General features: G+C 46.0%; 1 protein-coding gene across 1 annotated transcript; it reads right to left on the bottom strand.

Moving 5' to 3' along the window:
• Window positions 1-205: 205 nt before the first annotated feature.
• Window positions 206-7,744, bottom strand: TMEM129 (transmembrane protein 129, E3 ubiquitin ligase). The gene is made up of 4 exons (XM_082281710.1): window positions 7,380-7,744; window positions 5,790-6,264; window positions 3,362-3,521; window positions 206-824 (listed from the first exon to the last, which is right to left on the bottom strand). The coding sequence occupies exons 1-4, from the start codon at window positions 7,582-7,584 to the stop codon at window positions 576-578; spliced, it is 1,089 nt and encodes a 362-aa protein (XP_082137836.1). The 5' UTR covers window positions 7,585-7,744; the 3' UTR covers window positions 206-575.
• Window positions 7,745-11,379: the final 3,635 nt, after the last annotated feature.

The raw sequence follows: 11,379 nt of genomic DNA, 5'->3' as shown, positions 1-11,379 counted from the left end.
GGAATAAAAGGTCCATACAGGACTTGTAAATCTTCAGGAATTACATTTCTTAGCTCACTGCAACCCTTTATGAGTGGAGAGGAGCAGCTGAAGGGACACAACTGATACACTTCTTTGGAGAACAACTGCAAAGATTAATAATAACTTTACAACTGGATTAAAGAATAACAAAACTATCAATGAAGTCTAACCAAAGCAATTTTCTCAGTTAGCCCTTTATTAAAGAATCAAAACCCACGTTAAATTTAAAAATGTAAAGAATTTAACCTACGGTAAAACCTGAAAAGACAACAGTACTGCAAATATAGAAGGATAACCTTATTCCATCCAAAATGTAAGAAAGGAAAATAGGAGTTTAAACAAAATTAAAACCCAGAAGCTAACATCAGGTGAGTAAAATCCACAGGTAAAAGTGGAAAAGGACTGAAAAGATTTACATCTGTTTTCAACACTGTAAAAGAAACCCTTAGAGTCTGTACCCTGGTAGAACATGAAGTCTCAGAAACAGATCTAGCAGGCCTTTAACCAAACCCACTATGAAACTCAGTCAAACTGAAAAAGTACCCAAGTACTACTCATCGTATTAGGCAAACATCTAGAATGCAAAATTTGGCTCGGCAAGTCGGGCAAGGCACTTGGCTTGACAGCCAGGTCTCTGGGTGCTGCTGGTCCTGTCTGCTGGCAAACCACTTGCCCATGCAGGTGAGGCACCACATGGGCCGGCAGTAGCACTGCTGGCATTCCCCCTCGTTCGGCTCCTGGCAGTTCTTGATGAGCTTGATGTTAGCAATAGTCTGCATACACCCTATGCATGGCTCCAGCTCCTGAGGGAGGAGAAAAAACATCAAAATTGTGAACTGCACAGAATGGGTCCTGTTACTGCTCTTCAAAGGCATTTAGAAAATCATCTGTGCCAGAATAATCAAGGCAGAACTGCCCCACCAGAGGATATCAAGTGGTTTTATTAGAACACTCTCTAATTAATGACAGCAAAGCTTCTCTTTGAACAGAAAACCCAGAACTGCTGCATGAGACTAACGATTAAACAAAAATTACTGAAAAATAAACATTCTTTCACTCTCTGAAGAGCTTCCAGCAGCCACAGCAAGGTAAGCAAGCAGCCAGCTTTGTCATTCAAACGATTTTTTAAAAAAACTACCAATATAAAGTAAGGAAAACAAACCAAGCAAACAGTTCTTACCACTTAAAACAGCAAATGGCTGTTCCTATCTTCCATCTTTCTAAGTAAGAGACATAAAAGAGGAAACCAGGGCTGTACTGAACACAAGGACACTCATCCTGAAGGTCTAGAAACTTACTTAATTTTTCTTGGATAATATTGGAATAACTGATTTCCCCCACAGTTAATTATGACACATGAACTTGCAGTTGCATATGGGGACATCATCTTGCTATGAAGTGTTTTACAATTAATAAACAGTAATTAGCATTTCCCACATGTCTTCCAGCTGTCCAAGAACTTGACAAAGTTCAAAAGACAGCACACTGAATAGGCATGGAGACCTGAATCTTCGTACTGCTACTGGTGGAACAAAAACCAGCTCTCTCTGTGGTCTCTAGTTCCCATCTCCAGTGACTCTTCCCTTGTCAGCTCAAGTGTCTGCTCAGCTGCACTGGCACCTGGCTGTGGATCAGATCCAGATTGAACACAAGCCACTCAGCTTTAACTTGTGAAATTAGGTCTTATCTCAGGTTTTAAGCAGGAAAAATTCTAGCATAGAAAGATTAACTAACTTTTTCAACATATTAATGGAGCTTCAAAATAGGGCAAAATTCAGTGTTGTACTTTCAACATCCTTATCATAATCTCTGGTGTCATTTATCACTCAACGTCAAACCCAAGTTCAGTAGCTCAGCTGCCACTTAAATGTGTCACAAATGAAATGCTCTGCAAGAAAGCAGCTTTAGTATCTTCTCTTTATTGTGAACATCTCTTTTTGCTCGCATTGCAATCAGAACACACAACATGATGTGCAGACACACCTGATCCAGTTTTATTTTAGCTAGTTCATGAACCATATAAACTGCACAACACTACCAAAGATACCAACTCCTCGTTCCATTAGCTGAATCACTGGACCCAAACTCCCTGCAGGGTCACCAGTACTGGTTTAATTGGTTCCCCCTGGTACACTGGACAGTGCTCCAGTCACACTTCTGACTGCTGCACAAGTATAATAATGACCAGGTCTCTGCGAGTATTACTGGAGGTAGGACTCTATGCTGTTATAATTAACACCATATAATAGTGGCCATAATAATTATAGCTAAAACAAATCCCAATTAAGAATCATTAGTTTATTTCAGCAGAAGATCCAGCAAAACCTGGCTGTCTAGAAAAGCAAGCTGTACTGGAGCAAATTGCCTAAAGAACAGCAACAGCAGCTGTGACTCTGGATCCCCATAAACTTTCTACAAGTGCAATGTCATCATTTCCAAATGTTTCCATGTAACATTTTTATGGAAATTATTACAGTGGACTTTATTTCACTGTGTTATCTCTCATGTCTTAATACCGTAATGCTCACAATACAGCTTGTCTCCTCATAGCAGGAACAGAAGCAGCAGCCAGAGCTACATTTATGACATGTTTACTGAGACAGCAGGTGAGCATTTGTGAGGGAAGCATCACCCTGACTGAGCAAAGAGCACTTGTGTTTCTGGCATCACTGACCAGGAGGCCTGACTGGAGTCAGCCTGGCTGTGCAGACCCTAAGAAATTGTGCTTGGCTGTATCTTCTGAAGAAGCTAAGGAATTCAGGCCATGTCTTATGAGGGGCCAGTAAGATGAAACTGTAAGTCCTACAGCTGCACACCCTCACCAAGGGGCAGTTTAACCACCAGTCACTCTCTAAGTGACTGCAGCCCCCAAGCCCATGGAGCTCTCCTGCAGGGCAGGCTCAGGTAGGTAGGACACCTCTCAAGGTTTATCTCTTGAGGTCAAGAGATTCCCTACCTGCTATCTGTTATCTACAGCAAGGTGACAGTTTATATTAGATCTGAAACATGTTGTATGCAAGGTAGCTGAATTATTAGAAGTGTAGTGAGTAGTAGAGTGTTTGACTGCTGTTCAATCACTATTTAATTAATGACTGAATACTGCTTAATTATTAAATGAGGATTATTAAGCAGTAATCACATGATAATTCTAATTTAATCATCATTCATAGTTTAATCAATATTTTTAATAAAACCTTTTTGTTAACTCCATAATAATGAATTCTCTTAGTAATTCGCCGGAGATGGCCCTAGGTAAACATTTATCAATTGCACAGTAATCACGGGCTCATCTATATTGAAAGTGTAATTATTACAGTCTCACATGGATAGAAAGTCTCACCTGAGTGCTTGGAACGTGATATGTCTGGTTTATTTCCACCAGAGATGTAAAGGTTTCTAAAAATAAATCACTAAGGCTTTGATGGATCACAACATTAGCTGCATTGCTGATAGGAGCACGGAGCTTCTCCCGGAGCTCCCCATACTCTGTGGAGTTCAACCTGAAGAAGAAAAGATGGAGCAAAATGTTACCATGATTATCCACCCAAATACCTCGATAGTACCTTGCAGAGGTTAACATCAAGGAAGTGAATCCACAGAAAAGCTATTTAGGCTGGTAGTTATTAGTCAGAATAAATACACAGCATTGTCTTTTCTTGTTTCCTTTTGCTGTTTAGTTACTGGTTTTGGCAGAACTTGGTCAACAGAACACCCTGTCCTCATTCATATCTGTGTAAGATTGCCAGCAGGGTATGTCAGAGATCAGCTAAAACATCATACAAAAACAAAGGAAGGCTTTTGAAGTAATCAACATGAACAAAATCATGCATTAACTGCAAAGTGCTGTTTGCACCACTTCTGTTACCTTTTTAATGCCTTTTACTTAGACTATATCTAAATTCTCATTTATAAACGCCTGAGGACAGAAATTAGTTGTATCATGCAGCAGGCATCACAAGGTGATATAGTACTACATAAGTAGCAGAAGAATGGCAATCTATCAGGTTCTGTGATTTTATGATACAACTTTAGGTAAATCCAGAAATTTCACAAAAGTGACAAACCACTACTGATTTAAGGCTGCAACAAGCTGTGTTCCACACCAGCTGCTCCTGTAAATTAAAGTGATGCCCACAGCACTCAAGTGGCACCTGAGACCTCACACAGACCCTGCAGTGACATATCCCTGTTGTCATCCCTTTTTATGGTAAGAGTTCTGAACTGTAGTGTCAGAACTCTCCAGCTCAATGCTTCTACTCATGAAACAGCTTTCATGGAGAAGTCCTGGGAAGACTGCCCTCATTTTCCTACCATTCACTGAGTTCCCAGAGCCCAGCACAATGCAAGGCTGGCTTAGCTCTAGCTCCCAGTGGTCTCCATTGTTTTACTGCTACAGGATAATGTCATTTGTTAACAGATGCTGTCCGTGAAAATCACAGGGACCTTTATATCCAGAGGAACAATTCGCACTGAACATGCAGGGAAACATGGCCCACCTGCACAAAAACATTTTTCCTCCAGAAACATCTCACTGTATTTGATTCTGATTCTGGATACATACAATGATCCTGTATGATTCTGCTACATTCTAGCAGAGATTTACTATTTCTGACATCTTATTAGAACAACTTTTAAACACTGTTCCTGATGCTATTCTGTTTAGCTACAAAATACATTTTGGGGTTAGGACTTTCTTCCCTAAAAGGAATTGTCAAACAAGTTATGATTTTCTCAGCTGGGAATGTAGTTTTACCACTCTGGCACTAAAGTGCTTGCAGAAGAAAATCATTAGTTGTTTAACACTCATTTGGTCACCACTCTCACAGGTCTATAAAAGTCTCTTTTCTTAGGATTGTCATGCTTACCTTAACTAACCTCTTGTTCTGAATTCTGTTCACCTGCATTTCTACCATAATCACCTCTTTGCCTTCCTCATGCTTGCCCCACTGCACAGCTACAAGTCTGGTGATCTGTCTGCTTTTAATTACGTAATTACCTAATAAATGCTCCTGACATACAAATTTACAGCAAAAAGACACTCAAATACCTTTTCAAATATAGTTTTAGGAGCACTAACATGGCTCTTAGTAACACAACAACAAAGAGTTTAGCACCCTTCTACTCAGAGGTTTCGGCAGAACTAGTTCTTTAGCCTGGTTACACAGAGAGACTGCTGAGATAAACAGCATGGGCCCTTCCAAAACAAGCCCTAACAGTCCACGTTTGCTATGATTTACTGCTATGAGAGCACATAAATCAGAAAAGGACCAATATTACTTCCTTGCTTTAGGGGCAGTAGCTCAGTGAGAGCTCTTCTGAGCAGTGATAAAATTATGAGCCTTAAGCACAAGGAAAAATCCAAAGTTGTGGGTGAACAACACACAGTTTTAGACAAATAGCTATTTCTCTTCACCCAAAATTTGGAAGACCAAAAATTCTACCTTTCATTCCTGTTCTCCATCTCTCACCTAATTTTATCCAGTTACTTCTTTCTGCATCCAGCACAATCCTCTCCCTAAGAATGGATCAAAGAGGGCAATCCCTTTGTTTATCCGTTGTGTATTCAATGCTGCACGTGTACAAAGCTTCCTAAACAACCTTCCCTGCACTGCATGGCAGCACTGCACATGGCCAGCACCTCAGAACACCAAGCAGGGAGCAAAAGGGAAGGGATGAGACCAGGGAGTCTCCAGATCAGGCACAAAAGCGCTCCATCAGCAACATCCAACAGCACACATGTAACATAACAGGTTTCGCAGTTGTTTTACCGGATATCGAATGCCTTCACATAGGGATTAACACTGGCAACTCGGATGGTGAGGAACTGCACAGGCACGTTGGAGTCTGGGGTGAGTTCATGCTGTCTGGAGTCTGTCACTGTCAAGTGAATGTCCTGCTGCTGGGCAACATGTAAACAGTAGGTGGTCACTTTAATCACCCACGTGTCTGTAACGATCACCCTTGCTCCTGGCGCTCCAGTAGCGAATTTGTCGATTCTCCTGAATTCTGTGTTGATGGAAGAAGCTACTGCCCTCCAACCCGACTGCGGGAGAGCATGAACAGCAAGTGTCCGGGCTAGCGGATGATTATTCCAACCCTTCCGTGACCAGTAATATGCCAGGGCACTAGTGATTGCTGGGAGGAGAACTGCGAAGAAGAAGAAAGTTTTCCATTCTTTTGAAGCCAGGTAGAAAAAGCAAAGATGTTTTTCAGGTGCAGCAAAGCACATACCAAGGTAATAACCTGCAAGGAAAAAAACTTACTTTCAGAAAACAATTAAGTACCTGCAAAAACACATAGCCCTGAATCATATGGTTATCTAACCAGTGAGCTCAGCTCCAGGAGAGGTACTGTACTTCTGGATGACTTCAAATTCAAGCCTCTTGTCTTAAGCAATCGAAGGTAAATTCTTAAGCACCACTGATTTTTACCAGAATTATGTAGCTAAACAAAGCTGATTTGAATTTGCTGATTGAATAAAATTACCTGCGAGATGCCACTTAATTTTAGGAGAATTATATGGCTAAAGGAAGCCAATTTGCATTCTCTGGTTAAAACACAGAATCACAGAAGATGATGAGTTGGAAGGGACTCAAAGGATCCAACACTTAGCCCTGCACAGGACACCCCAAGAGTCACACCATGTGCATGAGAGCACTGTCCAAACACTCCTTGAACTCTGTGAGGCTTGGTGCTGTGACCATTGCCCTGGGGAGCCTGTTCCAGTGCCCAGCCACCCTCTGGGGGTGGAGCATTTTTCTAATATCCAACCTAAACCTCCCCTGACGCAACTTCAGGTCATTCCCTCGGGTCCTGTCACTGTCACCACAGAGCAGAGATCAGTGTCTGCCCCTCCTCTTCCTCTCATGGGAAGTTGTAACTGCAATGAGGTCTCCCCTCAGTCTCCTCTTCTCCAGGCTGAACAGACCAAGTGCCCTCAGCCACTCCTCACACGGTTTCTCCTCAAGGCCCTTCACCGTCTTGGTTGCCCTCCTTTGGACACTCTCTAATAATTTAATGTCTTTCTTATATTGTGGCGCCCAAAGCTGCCCCCAGCACTCGAGGTGAGGCCGCGCCAGCGCAGAGCAGAGCGGGACAATCCTTGCCCGGCTGTCGATGCTGTGCCTGATGCCCCCCAGGACAGGGATGTCCCTCCCGGCTGCCAAGGCACTGCTCACTCACATTCAACTTTCCATCGACCTGCACCCCCCGGTCCCTTCCGCGGCGCTCCTTTCCAGCATCTCCTTCCCCATTCTGTACTTAAACTGCAATTCCTTTGTGGGTGCGCGTGCCGCGGTGCAGCCAGCTGGTTACAAAGCTCGGGGTGCACATTCCAGGGCAGCCGGAGCGCTACTCACCCAGGGGCAGCAGGGAGTGCGCCAGCAGCGTGCCGGTGCTGCGCCGCAGGTGGTACTGCACGAAGGCCGCGTCCTCGCTGCCCAGCCAGGCGGACAGCAGGCTCTGCACCGTCAGCCCCGCCGAGCGCACCTCGTCGGGCGGGAACACGAAGCACACGGCGAACACCAGGTAGGCCAGCGTGAAGGTCACCGCGGGGCTCTCCATGCTGCGCCCCACCGGGCGCCGGGGTCCCCGGGAGCGGCAGTTCCCGCTGCGCCCCCGGATGCTCCAGCGGGGAGCGGTACTTCCCGCCGCTCCAGCGGTACTTCCCGCTTCGGCCCGGATGCTCCAGCGGTAGTTCCAGCGGCAGTTCCCGCCGCAACCCCGGATGCGCGGCGCGGGCGCTGCCGGGCTGGCGGGGCCGCCGGGGTGGGACCCGCCTCCCCTCGCACTGATGGTCCCCGCCCCTCCATCCATCTCCTCCCTCTCCTCCGCCCCTCCGCGCCTGCCTGGCCCCGAGCCCCGAGCCACGTCCCCGCTCCAGCCGGGAGCCGGGCCTCGCCCTCAGCCCGCGCCCGCCCAGCCCGAGCGGGACACGCAGCCCCTGCCCGCGGCTGGCCTCCGGCATTGTACGCGCTCGAGGTCATGCTCCACAGGCCTGGCAGAAGGAACCGATTCCAGTTGTTCATGACCGTAAAAGAGCTCTGTTGGATGAGGGCAGCATCTTTCTGAAGCAGGGAAATGACCTATTTTACTTAAGCGTCGGAAAAAACTCCTCTTTGTTTCTCCTTGTGTATTTTATGTAATGCTTTCTAATATTTTCTAATAAAACAGGGATGTAGGATCTTAAAATGCCTTAAAGGGAGGCGTATTTTAAGATATCTTTGTACATCCCCAAACAGTAAATGGAGAGGCCTAGCTTGAATCCCTGGTTACTATTGAAGTACAAGCAATAGCTAATAGCCACAAGATTTGCTGTTTCTTCCAGAATGTAGCAAACCCCCTGCATGCCCCCTGTTATAACCACAGACTTCCAGATTCGTCTCTTTTAGAGAAAGGGGAGATTGTATAACTGGAAAAGCACAGCAGAGAAAGCAGCATGTGATGTTACATGCTACTACTGATGGGAAACAAGTCAATAGTAAATGCCACCCACGGAATGTGACATCCTAACGCTGGCAGATGGCTGATGTGTTACTGTTGTGATGGAGATCGGGAATTTATGGTGGTTTAGTGACTCTTGAGGATGGTTACATCAGTAAAATCATGCTTGGATTCTGTGAGTCTTATTTCATTCTAAAAGACAGCCTTGTTAGCAAGTTTATTGTTTTAACAATCATTTCGTTGTTGCTGTCTGGTGACTCAACAGTAAGGACTGTTTTAATGTGTTGAATGAACTGTGAAATTCAGTAATAAAAAACGGGTTGTGAAGCAGCAAGTCTTCTTTCTGTGATTTCACGCAAAAGCACATGAAGCAGAACTGAGACTGTAGAATCATAGAAACATTTGAGTTGGAAGGAACCCTAAAGCTCATCTCATTCCAACCCCCCGCCATGGGTAGGGACACCCTCCACTAGCCCAGGTTGCTCAGAGCCCCATCCAGCCTGGCCTCGAACGCTACCAGGGATGGGGCATGCATCGCTGACGCGGCTGTCCTTGGGGACGCGGGGACATTTGTGCAGCCGGGGGGGCTGTCCCGGGCGGAGCCGCGCCTGCACTGCCCGCTCTGCCGCGCGCGGGGGCGCACTCCGGGGGGAAAGGGTGCAACGGCCACGCGTGGCGCTGTCCCCGCCCCCGTCCCGCGGGGCGCTGTTCTGATTGGCGGGCGCGCCCCGAACGCCGCTCCCTCATTGGTGAGCCGGGGCGTCCGTTGGGTTTGAAATCGTGTGGCGGCGGCGGAGAGGTTGCGGCCGGCGGTGGGTGTAGCGCGCGCTGCCTCAGCCGAGCGCCCTGAGGACTCGTCCCGGGAAGTGCTGGCAGGTACGGGGGGCTTAAGGAGCACGCTGTGACGTGGTGTGGGGCTGGAGGAAGTGTTTAGGTATCCCTTTGTGAGATTGGGGGATTTGGGGATCCCTCTGTAAGGTTGAGGCAGTGTGAGGCTGGGAGAGCCTATTCAGGGACCTCTTTGTGAGATTGGGGGGCTCGGGGACCACTCTGTGAATTTGGGGTGCTGTGGGGGTGGGCTTATGGACCCCTTTGGGAGCTTGGCGTTGGGAGGGGCTTGGAGGTCTTTCTGTGACCCTGGAGTCCTCGGGTAGGGGAACTCTGGGGCTGCTCTGTCAGTTTTGGGGGGTGGGGGGATGGAGCTGGGGGGAGGCTTAGTGACTCCTCTGAGCTGGAGATGGTTTGAGTTTGGTGGGGGAGTCCGTGGGGAGCTCGGAAACCTGTGTGAGGTAGGGTGGTATGGGACTGAGAGGGGTGGCTTGAGGGCCCCTCTGTAAGCTTGGGGTGGTGTGGTGCTTGGGGGGACTTTCAAAGACGCCTTTGTGAGATTCCTGCTTGGGGTGCTGTGGGACCGGGGGCACTTTTCTGTCTAGGGGTGTCAGGGGCACTTCTGTGAGCTTCAGATTAAGACATTTGGGGGTCGTTTCAGTCAGTTTGAGGATGGAAAGAAGGCAGGAGCTCGGGGGCAATGGCAGGAGGGCGTGGTGGAGCTCAAGTGCCACTCCCACTGAATTCGGGGATGAGGTGAGGATCTTGGGAGCATCTCTGTGTTTTGAGGATAATACGGGGTTGATGGGGGACCTGGGGTGAGTCAGGAATAAAGAGGGACTGAGGCAGGGTTGGGTTTGACTTAAAACACATCTCGCTACAATGGTGGGCACGGATGGAGCTCCTGCAAAGCCCTCCCTGGCCTTGCTGCTCCTCCCTTGCAGTCTGGAGAAGGTGATTATGAGAGAGTTGCTTACCAGGCGAGTGTTTTTGTTCTGAAGTGAGATGTTAGCACTAAAATGCTTGTATATATATATATTGCAGTCAGCTATGTGTCAGTTTGTATGAAAGTATTCAGAGCACATACCAATTTACTTTGCCATGAGTGAGTGATCTGCATCTTGGCTGCCCAAGAGTTCAGAAGGATAATTAAGTAGAAAAATGCCATCTCTGCCCTGCACGTTCAGTGGCTTTTCAGGCATTTGAGATTACGTCGGTGTTTTGGATATTGTGTCCCAGTATTTGTTAAACAACAGGTTACCTGAAGCACTTTACAAATTATAGGTAACTGAGGATTAATTATCTGATGTCATTGAATTTATTTTCATTCTTAACTGTAGAATGGCAGGTTCCTGCATGTGCCCACATAAATATTCTTCTAAAACAAGGAGCATTTTAATTTTTGTGAACTTCGATAGAACCATGGAATAGTTTGGGTTGAAATGGACCTTGAATATCATCTAGTTCCAACCTCCCTTTCAGGAAGGGGACCTCCCAGGGATGTGGACACCTTACAATAGACCAGGTTGCTCCAAGCCCCATCCAGCTTGGCCTTGAGCTTTGTTTTGCTATAGTGGGAAAACTTGCTGCCTTTCATAATACTTGTGTGCCTTGGATGCTGACCACTTGAAACAAAGATATGAATTTCACTTTATCACAGGCACTAGCTAATGAACTTATAGAATGTTAGATCAAATCTCGACTGCAGATTTTTAAAATAAATGCTGAGTTACTTTTAGTATTTTAATCCTAGAAAAAACTTGATTATTAGATTTAATATCTAAAGTGTTATATGTATATGTTGTCAGCTTGGTTTGGATTTGGTTTAGCAATGGTGCACAAGTAGCTCAAAGACAAAGCTGAAAAAGTCTCCAAACAAACCTCCTGTGCTTATGGAGCTTGTTTTAGAAGGTGTTGACAACTTTATCATGTCCTAGGCTTATTTCTAAAGTAATTACAGTAAAAAATACAGTTTGTAAAGATTCAATTAATCTGTTGTCTCAATTTTAGTTTGGAATAAAGGAAAGCAATGAAGTTCACTTCAAGTTCTACAAGTGATTAATGTAGAAATACTTTATACATAAAATA

Source organism: Coloeus monedula (genome assembly GCF_965178545.1).
Source record: "Coloeus monedula genome assembly, chromosome: 5".
Classification (NCBI taxonomy): domain Eukaryota; kingdom Metazoa; phylum Chordata; class Aves; order Passeriformes; family Corvidae; genus Coloeus; species Coloeus monedula.
Note: the sequence above shows the minus strand (reverse complement) of the source record. Positions and strands in the feature narration are given on the sequence as shown.